This window comes from Prosopis cineraria, unplaced genomic scaffold (genome assembly GCF_029017545.1).
Source record: "Prosopis cineraria cultivar Desert tree isolate PC_DT_omini unplaced genomic scaffold, ASM2901754v1 PC10, whole genome shotgun sequence".
In the NCBI taxonomy this organism is placed as follows: Eukaryota; Viridiplantae; Streptophyta; class Magnoliopsida; order Fabales; family Fabaceae; genus Prosopis; species Prosopis cineraria.
Window position 1 is genome coordinate 17,876,232 of NW_026555341.1, and position 17,747 is coordinate 17,893,978.

At 30.8% G+C, this 17,747-nt stretch overlaps 2 protein-coding genes and 1 long non-coding RNA gene across 3 annotated transcripts; all 3 read right to left on the reverse strand.

The window, feature by feature from the left end:
* Window positions 1-7,772: 7,772 nt before the first annotated feature.
* LOC129322293 (uncharacterized) lies at window positions 7,773-9,544 on the reverse strand. The gene is made up of 3 exons (XR_008596241.1): window positions 9,425-9,544; window positions 8,514-8,579; window positions 7,773-7,927 (listed from the first exon to the last, which is right to left on the reverse strand). It is a non-coding gene; the product is annotated as an uncharacterized LOC129322293 (long non-coding RNA).
* Window positions 9,545-12,983: 3,439 nt separating this feature from the next.
* On the reverse strand, window positions 12,984-15,639 carry LOC129322292 (cytochrome P450 714A1-like). The gene is made up of 2 exons (XM_054968532.1): window positions 15,143-15,639; window positions 12,984-13,410 (listed from the first exon to the last, which is right to left on the reverse strand). The coding sequence occupies exons 1-2, from the start codon at window positions 15,374-15,376 to the stop codon at window positions 13,003-13,005; spliced, it is 642 nt and encodes a 213-aa protein (XP_054824507.1). The 5' UTR covers window positions 15,377-15,639; the 3' UTR covers window positions 12,984-13,002.
* A 206-nt stretch (window positions 15,640-15,845) lies between these two features.
* LOC129322471 (cytochrome P450 714A1-like) lies at window positions 15,846-17,517 on the reverse strand. The gene is made up of 4 exons (XM_054968786.1): window positions 17,211-17,517; window positions 16,536-16,762; window positions 16,283-16,423; window positions 15,846-15,899 (listed from the first exon to the last, which is right to left on the reverse strand). Exons 1-4 carry the CDS (start codon window positions 17,515-17,517, stop codon window positions 15,846-15,848), a joined length of 729 nt encoding a protein of 242 aa, XP_054824761.1.
* Between the last annotated feature and the right edge of the window lie 230 nt (window positions 17,518-17,747).

Here is a 17,747-nt window from a genome sequence, read left to right on the forward strand (position 1 = left end):
CAGATGAAATATGTAAAGAAAGAGAATAGCTTCAATTATATCATGCATACTCATAATTTAAACAATGTCAATGATTATGTAGATTTTATTCTTGATTATTTGAATTTGATAATTTTAATTGTTAAATGTTCTGGAAAAAAAGATGTTAATATATAATGTGATTCGCTAAAGCTAATCCCGTACGTTTGCCCGGATGAGCATGTATATCAATTATTTTGCATAAAAAAATTAAAACGGATCCTTTTTTTATTATTAATATAAGGCCACAAAAAACTTGTGTAAAAAATGAACAAAAATCAAGTCATATCAAATTTCATGTAGGATCTACATCTTGAAGATAGATGATTAAAAATAATAAGATTTAATTTTTTTTAATAGGCCTGGTGAGTGAGTAAATTAGCACATTTATTTGATTTCTTAAATGTGTGATAAAAAATAATGATCTAATTTTTTATAATAAAAATTAAAATTGACCTTTATTTAACAGGTTTCAAGACGAGCTACTGGAATGACATTAGGTTGAATGTGTGACTTGGTTTTAAGTGATTTTGATTTAGTGCGTGGGCCAGTGTTTGAATGGTTGGGTGGGAGTTGGGCCGTGAAGGGAGAATTACATAAATGTCAAAGTGTGTGTCAGTTACTGCCACCAGTGGTGGATATTTTAAGCAACTAAATAAAAAAAAAAAAAAAACCAAAGCGTGGACCCTTCTTTTCATTCTTCTTTTATTTTCTTCTATCTTTCCTACATCTACATCTTTATCTTCTCTCTCTCTCTCTCTCTTTTTAACGACTTTCCTAAAATTAAAAAAGATTTAGATAAGTTCGTGCATTTTGTTTAAATAAAATTTTCATAACATATTTTTTATTATTTGCTAAGCTGAAAGAACACCTTAAATTATTTTATTTTATTTCAACTAATCTTATTGATTTTCTTTCTTTTTCTAAAAATTATGGCCTAAAATTAAGTCTTCAAAATATTAAACCAATTTTAGATAACTTTCTTTGCTGAAATAATTACATGAAAAATTTCCATTTATCATGAAATATTTTTTAAATACTACTTAAATCCTAGGACTAAAATTAGATGTTACAATTATGGCCAAGCCATTTCTGGAACCAAGCTAGCTTGGCCTTGCGTTGAGGCTAGTGATTTGTTTGTGAAAAAAAAAAATGTTTGGGATATTAGTGAATATTGAAAGTCTAGCAAATTTTGATAATCCATGCCTGTGAGGCTTACGATATGACTAAAAAAATATTGTGATTAATGTTTATATGTGAACTTGATGATGATGATATTCTTGGTTGAATTATATATAGATTGTAATGTCTGTTGATGTTTAAAAAAAAATGTTGTGTTGACTTCCAAGGTGTATACATTCTCCTTGTTGGTTTGGGAGTTCAATTATAGTAAAATGCTCAAGTCATGTAAATTAACTGTTATATCCCTCTAATGTTGGATAATCCTATTTTAGGATAATCCACTGCTTTCATTTGTTTAATTATTCTGATATGATATTTAAACTCAAATGGATTTGGAAATTGATTTTATGTTGGGATCCCAATTTCAAAGTATTTTTTATTTATATTTGTTATTATTTTTCTTATAACCATGGTCAAGACTTTTTCGATTGTGGTAATGGTTAATTTAGAACGTTAGCTTCAATTGCCATGTTGTGGTTATTATAGTTGCTCCATTGACATACTGCTAGGAATAACACAATACTTTTTTAAACTTGATTATTTAACTCTATCAATTAAATATCTACCATAATAATTAAAATAAAACTTATTTTTTTAAAATATTTATCATGATAAAAAAGAGACAAACCAACTTTAATAAGTTTAATTATTGTATAAAATAGTTTTCTTAAATATATAAAACAATTTCTATATCGACTATCATGGTAGGAAAAAATCTATCATGATTTAAAAAATTGTAACTTAGTAAATAAAACCTACCATAATAAATATAAGTTTGGTCAATCACAAAAATTCACCAAATGGGATCCCATTTCAAAGAGAAGATTTAAAATTCAAATTATTGTAACATTTTCCCAAAATTACAAAATCAGAATTCATAGGGCTAATAATTCAAAACATTCATTTCTTTCCCACAAATATTCAAACTTAGTAATCCAAGTGTCCACCCAACCATATATAATAGAAACTCAAACATTAACTCTGATTTGATACACAAATAGTTTCAATAAAAATTTTATTTCTTAAAACCCATTATAGGTTCAAACATCTTTTTCTAAACAATAAACTTCATGACTTACAAACTAGAGTCAAAGTTCAAGATGAACAATTTGACCACAACTCATTTATCTCAAAACATAATATACATCTTCTAAAAATCAACCATACATATTTAAAGTTTACAGTTGAGTTACAATCACTCAATACAATTTATATAGAGAAACATAGTAAAATCTCATCTAATCTTCAAAATACAATTTTAATACTTTAAGTCAAATCAAAGTTACATCACAAGTGTCAGACACAATTCTCACAGCCAACATATACAAAGTATATAAAAAAATAGAGTCACTATTAGAAAAAGTCAAATTTGCAAGGAAATTTAGTGAGGACTTATATAATTCTCTCTAAATGGTTGTATTAGCGAGAAATTTTGTGAGAAAATTTAATTTTGTCTCCAAGAAATTATTTAGTGAGAAAAGTTAGCAATGAATAATATGTTCCTCTCTAATGTGCTTAATTAGCAAGAAATACTGTAACCCTCTCTAAAAGTTTAAATCACGAGGAAATTAGCAAGAAAATATAATCCTCTTTAATTAGCAAGGAATTAGCGAGAAATGATCATTTCTCTCTAAAAATTTAATAGCAAAATTAAAAAATAATAATAATTAGAAGGGTTCTAATTTTATATTTACTTTTTAAAAAATGTACCTATTTTATCAAACTATTATTTTGTACTATATTAACATATATATATATAATATTTTCTAAAAATTTATAATGCCTTCTATATAATTGTTTTTAAAAAATTATAATCTCTTATATATAAAAAATTATTTTTACTTTATAAGATCTTTTATATAAAAAATATTTTTTAAAAAAATATATTCCCTCTACAATTTCATATATTTTCAATTTCCTTTTTTAGATCCAATATTATTTTTTACATTTTGTTCCCAAGCAGATCTAACGTAACCCTACTCTGTTTCATTTCTTCGCAGGCTCCACAAGGTCGATTCACTCATCGTGCGGCCGCTCAAACCGTAGATGCAAGAGACGCTAGCAGTCAGGCAAGGACGTTCAATTGAGAACGCGCAAGAGAATCACTCCATCATAGCTGATTTTGTCTTTAATCTAACCTCATCATTAACTTCATCTCCCAAATCTTCAAGTTGCAGTAGTGTTGGCTGTGTTCGAGTTCCAGTTGCCATCGTTGTTTCAGTTGTCGAAGGGAGAACTTCCCTTTCACCAGGTTTTATACTATTCAAACTACTTGCCATCATCTCCCAAATCTTCAAGTTGCAATAGCGTTAATGCGTGTTCTAGTCCATCTTCAGTTTTATTATGTTTTTGTGCTCAAATGCATTTGGATTATGTTTTCTGATACTCTTCATACCTGATGCTGACATTTTATTGCCTTGCGTTATTGATTCGCTCTCTGTTTTATTTGAATCTCCCAATTTTCATTTGCACACCATAACTCCTCCTTCTCTGTTGATTTTTTGGATTTGAAGAGAAACTCTTGGGGTGGGAGATGAGGACCGCCTGTTGGTCTAGTCAGTGCCAATTAAACCAAGGCTTTGGGCTCAAAATCATCATTTTGTTTGTAATATTAGTGAGTTAGCTTGGTGTTTTGGCGAATTGTTTCTTTTAGGGCTACATGATTGTCATAATTTTAAAATTCTAATTTTAAAATTTAAAATTGAGCTTTAGCGTTCCTTGGTTACATTGTATTATTGACTTGAGATGGAACGGTTTTGCAAATTTTTCATCTATGATGGTAGATGATACATTTATGAAGTTTCAGCCTGGGTTAGAATTTATTAATTAGACTTAAAGCTAAGAAAGTGATAGGATGGTTTTGATTCTTTTGATATTTCAGAAAGCCTAGGTTAGATGATACAATGAGGCTTGATGCCTTTTAGAGATTTTATCAAGAATAGTAAGTGCAGATATTTAATATGTGATGTTTGTGGCTTTATTTGCCCTGCCTATCTATAATTTCGTGTTGTTCAATTATCTTTCAAAGATGGATAAATATAATTTAATTGATTATGTGTGGACTGTGGACTATATTGGGGGCTTTTTAGATCTAGGTAATGTAGTTGGCCAGGTAAGATGGATGCATTCTTCAGATATTTTTTCCTTTTAATTGAATCATGATCTTTTTATAAGTGAGGATGCCATTTGCTACAATTTTTTTTTTTTTGGTTTTTATCTCAATATCTATTTTCAATTAAATAAGATGTAATGTCTACACTTACTAAAGTACTGCTAAGAAAGCTGGAACAGGGGTTATTTTATAGAAACTCTAAGGGTAAGGTTATGGATTTGTGTAGTTGCTCCTCTCATGAAACTTCCACCTTTATGTGTGACAATTAGGCTCTTAACAAGGGGATGCAGATGGTTCTAGATTTGGGTTTTGATTTGGTTGTGCTTAAGTTTGATTAGTAGCTTTTAATGAACTCTTTGAAAGAGAAAAGAAAAGAGAAAAGATAAAAGAGACTGCCCATAACCGAGTATGATGGAAGTCATCGAGGCGAGGATGGGACAAGCAAAAGCATACTTGTTCCTTTTGGGTTTCTTTTGAGGCTCAAAATCCTCAAGTTTCTTCTCTGCCGTTTCTTCTGCAGCCATCTGGTGGGTGAGAGAGAGAGAGAGAGAGAGAGAGAGAGAGAGGATTTATGGAATGTGTGAGTGAGTATAAGATGTAGCTGCTTTCTGATCGATGTGAGGAAGAGTGAGAGGTTGAGAACAGTGCTTAAATAAGCGAATTTCAAGGCTTATCTCACCTTTGCCTTCACAGTCTGAGCTATCCCAAGAACGTCATTTTCAGAGCCTTTCCTATTGACTCCATTACGTCCAGTCTTCTGCTCTATTTTTTATTTTTAATTTTTTGGCTGAATTTTTTTTTTTTGGGTAAATGACAATTTTACTGGGTGATGGGTACGGTGGCTTTGTAACTTGAGCAGAATCCTGGGTGATTAGTTATTATTTTGAAAAGGCCTGATATGTTGAATTTTAGATGATATTTAGCTTTCCTTCTCTGGCCAAAGCTATCTAACCCTATGAAGTTGCTAGCCTTTGTATGAGATCTATGTACATCATTGTTCCTTAGTAGCTTAGGCCTCACCAGCTAGTTTATTTAAGACATTATACTCTTAATGTACGTACATACATGTACTTTTTTATTTAAAACATTATACTCTTAATGTTTTCTTGGTATGCTGTACTCATGAATCATGATGCTTGATAGTTGTTCTTTTTCAAGCAGCTTTGCGTTGCTAGTTTTCTTAAGAGCCGATAATTCGGGCAGGTCGGGCTTATTCAAATCGAGCTCAATTCGGATCGGGCTTATTCAGATCGGGTTTAAAGCATCTTGTTCTTTCTAAAAAGCCCATATAACCCAGCTCTAATGCCTTCGAATTTCAAGCTTATTCGGGTCGGCCCGAATATCCAAAACTTTTTTAAAAATATTTTTTATTTTTTAATCAATTTTAATTTTTAAATAATTTTATTAAGCATAAAATATTGTTTTAACTTGAAAGGAGTAAAAAAATAGTAATTTATTAACTTTGTAGTTAAGTACTTAAGTAGCTCTGTTACTGTTTTGTTGTATTATATGCAATTTATTCATAAATGTTTGCTTTACTTGTAAATTAATGTCTTATTTATTTAAATATTGCCCTTATCATGGTTATACAAAAATATTTATATATTTTAATTGAATCATATTATTTTAATTATGATTAAGTTAATTTTAATTCAACTACGGTTAGACCACTAATTTAAAATTATTATCCTGATTAGTTCAAAGTTTTTAATAACTATTGGATAAACTGTACTTTTTGTTTTTAAGAATATAAAAAAAATAGCCATCATTATATTATATAAAACAAAATCATTTAATTATGGGTAAACTATTAATTTTTTAAATTTTTTCTTTAACCTTTTACATTGTTTAAGTCCTATATGCAAGGGGTATTTACTTTAGTTTATTCTTAATTTTTAATTAACCTTTTACATTGTTTAAGTCCTATATACAAAGGGTATTTACTTTAGTTTATTCTTAATTTTTAACTAATCTTTTACATTGTTTAAGTCCTATATATAAAGGGTATTTACTTTAGTTCATTCTTAATCTTTAACTAAGTTGGCATAAATGATAATTAAATAATTATCTAAAAATATTATTTTATTTATTATATTTGTTTAGTATTAGAGTCGAGAATTCGTACATGCCCAAATTTTATTTTTAAAATTATTTTAATTTAAATTTAATTATCTTATTTTATAAAAGATATAAAATATAATTTTTTGGACAAGAAAATGGTGTATATGACTCAATTTTTTTTAAAAATTGAGTATTAAAATATAAAAATTAATATTAAAATATATTTTAATTAATATTTTGAGATATTTTATTTGATTAAAAATAATAAAAATAGGAAAATATTTTTATTTTTATTTTTTTAAAATAACTATAGTAATACACTTAAATATATGGTATTTTAAAGTAAAATGATATAAAACTTGAAAAATAATTACTATTTATTATATTATATATGTTTTTAAAAAATTATTTTTTTCTATTCGTATATTCAGCTTGGCCTGAATTTTCTCAGGCCTATTCGGGCCCCGAATAGGCCCCAACAATAAAAAAGTATTGTTTTTTTGGGCTTGGGCCTAAAATTTTCAAGCGAGTTTGGGTTGGCTCGTCAGGTTTGGCCCAAATTACTGACTCTAGTTTTTTCTATTATATACATATACCTATACATACATACATATGTATATATATATTTGACAAGTTCAATGTTACTATGTGGCTATATATATACACTTTGAGCATGATTTTCTATCTACTATATATTATATATATAGGAGATATGAATACTTTATCTTTGTCAACATCCAAATCTTGGTGGGTTCTCCTAGTTTCAAGAAAGGAAAGAGTTTGTTTTATTATAATTTTTAATCTTTTTTTTTTGGGTAATGTAAAGGAATGATGAATGATAGAAGTTGGATGTACAATAGACAAGATCAAAGTAGAAAGGGATTAACTGAATAATTCCTAAGTGGCATAGATAAGTTTATAGAGTTTGCAATAACTCAAAAAGACTTTGCATCTAATGGCATGATACGATGTCTTTACTCAAGATGTGATAATATAAAGTTTCTCGACATAGATCTTGTCAAAACTCACTTCTATAGGCATGGTTTTGTGCCTAATTATTATCAATGGGTCTCTCATGGAGAACCCTTTATTGCAATGATTAGAGAAGAATGTAATGTCAATTTAAATTCTCAATTGAAGGGTGATAGTGTACCAATTTTCAATGATTGTTGAAATATGGTTTTTTAAGTTGCTGGTCTTAGTTTTAATCCAAATTTATTTGATGCGGATGAGATCTTTAGTGGAAATGAAATGTTTGATGTTGAGGAAGAGTTTCTTAATTGTGAAGCTGGGAAGTTTTATAAAATGTTACAAGCTACAGAGGAGCTACTTTTTTGATAGGTGTAAAACACATTCTACATTGCTTGTGGTGACAAGATTGCTAAATATTAAGTTTGAATTTAATGAGTTAGACTAGTCTACATGCTCAATTATATTCAAAATTTCTCTAAGTTGGCAATTATACATTAAATCACAAAATGAGGCATAACAACATAAATTGATATTTCATGCACCAAGTCTAAGTCTCAGGTTCTTTTCTGAATGGACTTGCTCCTGTAAAAATATTAATCATGTAGAATGAGAGACAAAAGTCTCAGTAATCAAAACTACTATATCATAATGTATGGTATGCAACTAATCATGTGACTACTGAGTAGGGTAAGCAAAATAATTTTTAAACAATTTAATTTGAACAAATTCCAAACAATTCCAAACATAACTGAACAAAATATATAAGACTACCACCTTATCTCTTTTTTTTTGGAATTGAAGTTCATGCCCAATGTTTAATTCACCCAGCCAAATGTAAGCTAGTTTAAGCGGCAAAGTGCCACTCATGGATTAGATGAGAGCATCCCACATGATATATTATTTAATTATAAGTCTCTCAAATAATTTTCCATAACAATATAATTCATGCATATATGATTTTCCAACAATTATGAATTTCAAACAATATTACACACTTTCGAACATGAAATTTTTATACCAAACATAAATATATATTAATTTTTATCTTACTAGCAATATAATTTTTCAAACAATAATTATACATTTCCAAAGCACATATTTCTAAATAATGATAAATTTTCAATAAAACACATACAACCAATTACACAATACACAAAGTAAAGGTTACCTTTGGTCATAGCAATTAAATTTCCCATACATGTTGCTCCGCCACAATGATCACCAATTTTATAATCTAAATACATAATAATCCCAAACATAATTAATACATGAGATTAGACACTAATCTTAAGGTTAGGTTAATTAATTTTATTAACCAAATACCTTTCCATACACTTTAAATCTTAAAACTTAATCATCTCTGTTGTTAATTTACTTTTAATACACTCATTTAATCTCACTAACACAATTAACCTCTTAGGAGCCTTAACTTCGCATTTAATAAATCCCAAAAATTTATGGTTTGCCTCAAGCCACAAATCATTATCCCAATACTTTACAAACAATATTTTAAGCTAAAATAAGCTCCTAATCATCACAAAAAAACTCCAATTAATTCTAAACTTGATTTTCTTCAAAAATTTCAATTTACTAGCTTCTACAGATAGTTTTCTCTATCATAATTACATTCTTATAATTCAATAATATCATTTCACTCAATAGAGTTATTAAATAACAATAATTTTCTCAAGTTATCCTTAATCTCAAAATTCCAACATTTACAATACCCACAAAAATACTAATATTTGCATTCAATAATAAATCTCAAAACTAATACATTTAATCATCAACGTAACCTTCCATTAACGTAAAATAAACTATTAAATTCGAAATATATCACTATCAGAATCATAAATCACCAATTTCCCACCAAATCCTAATTTTAATTCCTCAAATTAATTATTTAGACAAAATCATAAATCATACAACTCTTACTTCAGCATCATTAACTCCATTAAAGACTAAATAATCAATTGAAATCTCCAAAAACTTAAAATTTATTAAACTCTAGATTTTTCACCGTCAAAAATTAAAAATCAAAGAGGATATATAAGTGAGAAAAATATTTCAAATACTTACAAAGTCTTAAGAAGTACCCATTTATCTTCAAAGTATCATATAATTGACCCATCTTTCAGAACTCCCTTCAAATCGGCGATACCCTCTGTTTTTTTAACTCTTTCGCGACCCTCTGCTCCGCGACTCTCATTCCTCTAGCCGAAAGAGACATTATGTTGGGGCAGGAATTGCCTTGCCACCTATATTAGGTGGCAACTTCTATTGGGTGGTGGCCCACGATTTAATTGCCACTCTTCTATAAATTGATACACATATTTCTGTGTGCATATACGCACACATTTACACTCCCCCCCCCTTTTTTTCCTTCTTTTTCTTTTTTCCTTCTTGTTTTTTTTTACTTATTATATTTTTAATAATATTTTATTTATCTATTTATTTTCAAAAATTATAAATTAAAATTATATCCTAAGTTAAGCTCAACAACCACTTCCTAATTAATTTAATTACGTTTAAATGTTTTTTTTTCTAATTTTTGTTAACTCTAATTGATTCTTAATATTTAAATTGGGGATCTTACACTCAGGACCTTTTTGCGATGATAGGAAAGCTCTTGTCTTTGCTTCAATGAAAGCTCGTGTCATAGTGTTCAAGTCGAAATTCTAGAGGACTTGCAAGAATATAAAATGCTTATAGAGCCTAATTCCACTTTTGATGCTCTTACGACTCCTCACTGGCAGTGAGCCATGGCAAATGAAAGCTCTTCAACAAAACCAAATGTAGTTTTTGGTTCCCAGTCATGTCTCGCAGAGGGTAATTCACTACCAGTTGGTTTTCAAGACTAAATTCGAGGATGGTTCATTTCTAAAGAACAAAGCATGGTTGGTTGTGAAGGATTTTCAGCAAACACAAGATTTCAAACCTTCAATCTTGTGGTGAAAATGACGATGGTGCATATTGTTCTAACAATAGCTGTTACATTTAAGAGGGCTGGAGATCTGTCAATTAGATATCAACAATGTGTTTCTCAAAAGCTATTTGCGAGAAGTTTATATGCGACAACCAAAAGGCTTTGTTGATCCCAAGAGGCTGAATAATGTCTACAAAGTAGTCAAAACAAGCCCCTTGAACTTGGTATGAACGGCTATGCCCAACTCTGTTGTACGAGGGATTTCAGAACTCAAGGAGTGATACTTCTCTTTTTATGTTTTGCACTAGTGGTGTGATGGCGGTATTCAATCTAATCTATGTTGATGATATTCTAGTGACTGGAAACAATACTACTTATCTGAAATCTTTTGTTCAAAATTTGAATGCTTTATTTTTTCTTAAGGATTTGGGATGAATTCACTATTTCCTAGGAATTGAAGCTGCTAGAGATGCTTTGGGGTTTATTTGAATCAAGCTAAATATGGTGTTGATATTTTAAGGCATTTTGGTATGCTTGACTCTGCACCTATTTCAACTTCAATGGTTAATGGAAAACAATTATCGATTGCTATTATAGAACCTTTGAGTGATGCCAATAAGTATTGTCAGGTCATCGGAGCTTTGCAATATCTCCATGTACTACTTCACCTAATATAGCCTTCTCTGTTAATAAGTTGAGTTAGTCTATGTCCAAGCCTATCTACTGATGTGCACTTTCAAGCAGTTAAGAGGATTTTAAGATACCTTAAAGGCATCTATCGATTAGGGTTATATAACCTTTTCTTCAATTACATGTTAATGCTTTGACAGATGCTGATTAGGCTACTACAGTTGATGATGGGATGTCAACGGTTGGATTTTGTGTTTATCTAGGAGATGCTTTAGTAGCATGGGCCTATAAGAAGCAAAGGGTTTTATCTTGGTGTAGTACTGAATCTGATTATAGAGCCTTAGTAGATACTACGACAGAGGTTAATTGGTTATGGTCCTTGTTATATTATATTAGTTAGGTTGTGCCCCAAGACGCCCTCCTTCTGTGCGGTGTGCTAATAGAAGCACCAATGCCTTGACAGCTAATCCTGGGCAGCATGCTAGGCGAAAACACATTGAAATGGACTTATATTTTATTAGAGATCAAGTGCTTGCTGGGACTCTTGATGTTGGATATATTCCATCACAAAGTCAAGTGGCTGATTGCTTTACTAAGGCTTTAGCTTCTCCTCAGTTTGCCTTTTACAGAAGCAAACTTGGGTTGTTCATCATCACCCTTTTTCGTTTGAGAGGGAATGTTTGAGAATGAGATTAAGCTTAATGATGTAATCAGTAATATTGTAGATATGGAAGAATACGCAGTTGTACTGTAAAGGCATTCTCCATATATTTCTTTTACACGTGTGTCATTTATATTTTTTGATTTGTAACCGTCTATATATACCCTATAATAGTACTATAAATTTGAATGCAAAGAGCCAGCCTCAATACTGAGTCCGAGCATTTTCTATTCTTTTGTCTGATTTCAATCTTTAATAATATGTGTTTGGATCTTTAGGAGCTAGTTCTTTTTAGAAGTAGCGAAGTAGATGAGGATATTATTGCTTCTTTGTGATGCTTTGGTAGTTTGGTTATATATTTCTATAGAGGCATATTTTGTTGGTCAAATTTAAAAATGTACCAAAAATTCAATGTGACGTGAGACCTGGTTGTAAGCTTATATTTTTTATGCCTTTTTATATAACGACACGAACTAATGATTTGAACTTATGGCTTCCGTGCAACGTTCTTGTGTTCTGTTTTAGAACAATTTTGTAAACTACTTTTTAAAAATTATATTTCAAAACAAAAAAATGTTTAATTATGTTAATTTAAAAATAACGAGCAAAAAATCAGTTGATTGTGATTGTTGTCAAATTTTAATGGTGGCTGATAATAGTGATTGGTCATAGTTGATGGTGGTTTTTAATAATGAAATGTAGCATGTTTCAAAAACAAAAACGAAAATGAAAACAACTCTAATTTTTTTTTTGGTTTTTAAAGAGATAAAAAAGAAAACAATTTTAGAAATATTTAAACCCGAAATACTTACCTAAACAAGGTTTTTTATTTTTAAAAATAGAAAATGATTTTTAAAATAGAAATTAAACTATCCATAACATCTTACTTTCATCTTTCCCTTGCATTAAAATTATAAGCCCTTATGCTAGAAGTTTGTGAAATATGTATTTAACTACCCCTATTGTTCTCCAACTCAGTGTTTGCCTAATATTCTATAATTTGAATTTATCCTATGTAGACAAAAAAATAAGAAATGATAAAAGAATAAACAAGAAAGAATATGACATAACTAGAGAGAGAGTTACAATGTTATTGCTCAATGCTTTGACTGAAACAATGCACAGGGTTGCCTCTATTTGGAAGATATATATGAGCATCACACATGCAAGTGCAAGCTTGAAGATCATATATCAAACCGTAACTTGATCTTAAAAAATAAGTGCCACACAATACACCCGACCAAAAAAGGCTGCATTAATTATATTGGAAGAGAACTAAAAATATGAAAAGACGAGAAATAGGTTATCTATATTATAGCATAAGAAAGCAACATTGCACGAGAGGCAGCTAGGGTGATAGCATATGTGATTATCATACATATAACCAACAATATCATGCTGACCAAAAAAAAAAAAAAACCAACAATATCATGATACATATTAGATCTTGGTAACTAGAAGGGGTGCTCCATATTTGGGAAACAGGACAAATTTCACGGAAGGACAGTGACTATAATTAGGGGAAATGGAGAAGGAAAAGTTTGCTAGTAAAAGAATGAGAGAAACCTTGGCTTCTATAATGGCAAATTTCTGGCCTATACATATTCGACTCCCGAATCCAAATGGTAAGTAAGCTTGGGGATACTTACAAGCCTCTGAAACACACCCTTCAAACCTCTCTGGCTTAAACTCATTAGCATCTTCTCCCCATATCTCTATGTCTCTCTGCATTGCACTGATGAACACCCAAATGTGTGTTCCTTTTGGAACCACCAAGCCCCCCACCTTCACCTCTTCAAGTGCCTCCCTTGTAACTCTTGTTCCCGGCCCATATAGTCGTAGACTCTCCTGGATCACCATTGACAACTACCGTAAAAGAATATCATTATAGAATTGGTCACTGTGACAATCATAGTTATACTTAGGGATAATACAACTTTTAGTGCCTCAAGTTTGTCTCAATTATTGATTTGTTCCTTTTAAGTTTAATTTCTTATCAATTTAGTCCCTTAAGTTTATTTTGATGATTGATTTGATTTTTGTTATTTTAAAAGGATGTCTCACAATTAAAATTTACTGATATGGATAACAAAATATTAATGACAACTATGTATATTAATGAAAAAAGTATAATTATTTAGGTAGGAAAAATAGAATCTAAAATTAAAAAAACAAAACAAAACAAAATGTAAGGGATTAGATTGATAAAAATTAACTAATTTGAGGGTTAAGTTCTCATTTAGCAATATATACATGCCAAATCATCAATATGCATCTTGAAGAGAAGATTTAAACTTCTCAAATCTAAATTAGACAAAAATTGGAATCTTAAAATGTATGAATTAATCATCGACGATTGTTGTTCACAACAATATTGTCGAAATCAGACAAGTCACAAAGTTGAAAATCAACAACAACAATCATGAAGAGAAGATTCTAGCAAAGTTGAAACCCATAAACAAACATAGGTGTATTAGAATACGAAAGAAGTGAGCATGTATCAAAAATAATAGAGGAAACAGGGAGAAGCTATGACCCAAATAATTCGACTGGACGAGCTGTTCATGTTTGTAGGAGTAAGGACTAGGAGGGAGAGGCAGAGAAGCTTTCTAGTAGAGAGAGAAAAAGGGATCAAAGAGAAATTAGAAGGTCATATTGAAAATCAAGAACGACAATCACGAAGAGAACAACAATCGCTAAGTTGAAATAGGATAGGTCATAAAGTTGAATATGGCAAGCCCCTTAAACCCCCCTTCAATCGAATATGGCAACCCGTACTAATCAAACCCTTCAAACCCCTTCAATCGAACCCAACCTAGCTTTTGACCAATCAAATAAAATCCCTCATCCTTGTCCCTATACCAATCGTCCAATCAAACCCCTCGAACCCCTTTAACCCAACTTTCGAAAGTGCCAATGCCTCAACTCCTCTTCCCTTTCTCATGGAAGTCGCTGAAGGCTGTTGATCATCTAACATTTCCATCCAGTAATTTGACGTTAGGAGAGAAACTATTGAGACGAAGGTGAGGGGTTCACAACATGTAATCGAAGAGGGTAAGGGGGAAAACTGAAACTAAGTTTCAAGATCTTGGTTTGAAAATCTTGGATCTGAAAATTAGCACTCTATTTTGATGGCAATTTGGGACGAGGAAGGAGATTTTTTTTTTTCCCCCGGAGGAAACATCCAGAGAAGGAAATTGAACATGTGGCAATTGAAAAAAAAAAAATCTTAGATGTGGCCAGGCAAATAATGGTCAATGCAGTCAAACTCTAGCAACAATGCAAAATTGTACCAATGTAAAAAATGTTGGGATGAAATTGTGCCAATAAAAACTTATGGATATCATGTGCGCTTATGTGATAACTTTAAGGATAGATTTATACCTTAATTCTTTAAGAAAACATAATGGACTAACTCAATAAAAATTCAACTCAAAATACCAAATAAATAATCAAAACAAATTTGAGGAACTAAAAGTTTCATTATCCTTTACAGTTAATAATGCACTTTAAAGAGATATTGAATATTATGTTATTAGATTATCATATTGAGATGAGATATAAGTATTAGGATACTAACTTGTTTCATCTTTTGAAGTTTATCCATGTCACGAAAGCAGTGAGGCGACACGTTCGGGAAGGCTCCAAAAATCTCAGCTCGAAGACGATCTTGCCATTGAGGATGCAAGGAGAGCTGAATAAGTGTCCAAGTGAGTAAAGCAGCAGTAGTATCGGAGCCTGCGAAGTAGATGTTTTTGCATATATCCACAATAAGTTTTTGGGTTTCATGTTTATGCTTGAGCTTCTTCAACATTCCCCACACACCACGGCTATTTTTGTCCTCATCAATCGTATTCTCAAGAATTATCTGAAGAAGGTCCTTTTGATTATGACCTATACGGCTTTGGTTTTGTAACTTGTGATGATAAATAACTTTCAGAATCAATTGTTTGATCTCTTTCTCCAACCTCCATATCTCTTTGTTTTCATTGGTGGGAAGAATTCTAGCACAAAATGCAAGATTGTTATATGTATGTATGCATATATATACACATTGAGTTGATGAAACAGACAAAAATAAAGAAAATTAACATAATTTTGGTCCTTATAGTTTTGATGTGTTGTGGTATAAGTACCTATAGTTTTTTTTTTTCGTTACTCCAAATCTTTCTAGTTTATCCCCATACGCAGCAGTTGCCCCTCTATTTTTAAATATGCCCAAAAAGATGATGAGATGATAGTAATGATATTAAATATGTTGACGTGTGACTAATGTTACTAACCTATGCTGAAATGGAATTATGTTTCAGCATACTAACAGGATTGTCCATCCAATTCTATTTCACATTTCAATTTGTTGAATCATAAGTCCATATTAACATAAAGATTAACAATGTTAGTCATAGGTCAACATATTTAACATCATTAGTACCACCTCATCATTCTTTTGGATATATTCAAATATAGAGGGTCTAAGGTTACAAACAAGAAAAACTAGAAGGACTTGGAGCAATAAAAAAAACTACAATAACCTTACAAAAAAATTATAGGGATCAATAGTTATATTTTTTTTTAAATAAAAGATGAAGTATAGAAGTAAGGAATATGACCTGGGGTACAAAAATCCGTTGAGAACACTGCCTTTAGCGAGAGCGTTTTGCAGGGTATCAAGTTTGGCAAAAATTTGATTGCCCAAAGCATAAGACCCACCAAAACAAACCTTGGAAATGATATCACCAGTGAGTTCCTTCATATCATTGTCAATGATAATCTCTGCCATTTTACCTCCACTTTCTTCTATAATACTTTCCCATTTCCTCATGATTGCCTTTGTAGATTCCTCCACAAAGTCCACCATGTTCTTTAAATTCCATCATAACAACAACAACAAACTGTATATATATAGACCACTACTTCGTGACATAAAATAACAAAGAATGCGGAGTAAGTGAAAGTAGAAATTAATATATAACCTGAATCTTGGAGAGGTGAAACTGTGGAGCAATAAGATTCCTTTGGAAAGACCAGTGGGGTCCATTGGCTCGGATAATGCCAGAACCAAACAATGACTTCACATTTTTGGACATTTCAGTAGGCTTACCAAGATCCCATGTCTTTATCCTATTTAGTTCTTTGAGAAATTTGGGATCTCCCACATATAGATGTTGCTTATGTCCAGTGGTGTACATGAATGTTGAACCTGATCATCATGTTTATATTCATATAAACATAGTGAGATATATTAAGACATTTAGAGATCCTACACTGACAAACTGATTTGAAACAGGAAGGAAAAGATGGGAAAGAGATAAAAGAGAGAGGAGAGAGAAAGAAGGAGGGTAAATACTGGGACTCTTGAAAAAATTTTATTCAATATTTTATCAAATTTGAATACAAATAAAAACTCTAACTCTATTTATAAAATCCTAAATATAATACAATAATAGTTAAGTGAAAAATCTAAATCTACGTCAAACTTAAATCATAATCTATCTAACATCAAAAGATAACAATAAGTTACCTAACTAATCTAGATATCTCATTTCATATTTGATATTTAAAGATAAACCCTAGATGCTAAATCAAATAATATTAAACCCTAATAATTCTAATAAACCATTATCCCATATTCCATTATAGACACATACCATATTGTTTTCTCCACTGTTGGAGAAATGGGAATAAAGAGTGAAACCAATGTTCAGGATGTGAGGTGGAGGAGGAGAGATTGGAGAACTGTGATTGAATGTGTTTAATCTCAGAGAGGTTGCCCATAGGGAAAGAAGGTGTTGGTCCTCTGATGCCTTGCTTCTCTAGAATTGATCTGATTCTTCTAGGTTTCAACCATAGCTTCTGCCATATTATTATCGCCATGAAACTCACAACAATGGCTGCCACAGACCATACCATTTCCTTCATCATCATTCGTTTCCATGCCCATTCACCACGTTCCATCTCCCCCAAAAAACAATCGTGCCTAAGCATTATAAAACATCACTTTTAAAACGGCTTAGTTCTTAGCATTCTTATAGGAACAATAATGACAAGTTTGGCAAGTTTTGTGCATATCACGTGTCTTTATATTTGTGGAGATATATTATTTATTAAGATTTATTCTTTTTGACGTATATTATCTATTAAAATTTATTCAGTTGAGATTAAGGAATATTTTATATTCGCTAATC

Excerpts from the sequence above, each read along its gene's own strand:
- LOC129322471 (XM_054968786.1), bottom strand. The coding sequence starts at position 17,517 with ATGGAACGTGGTGAATGGGCATGGAAACGAATGATGATGAAGGAAATG. Across the intron at positions 16,424-16,535 it reads TTCACCTCTCCAAGATTCAG|AACATGGTGGACTTTGTGGA; the intron begins GTTATATATTAA and ends TGGAATTTAAAG. Across the intron at positions 15,900-16,282 it reads CTGGTGATATCATTTCCAAG|AATTGGATGGACAATCCTGT; the intron begins GTTTGTTTTGGT and ends AATGTGAAATAG.
- LOC129322292 (XM_054968532.1), bottom strand. The coding sequence starts at position 15,376 with ATGTTGAAGAAGCTCAAGCATAAACATGAAACCCAAAAACTTATTGTG. Across the intron at positions 13,411-15,142 it reads AACTTCAAAAGATGAAACAA|GAGAGTCTACGACTATATGG; the intron begins GTTAGTATCCTA and ends ATGGTGATCCAG.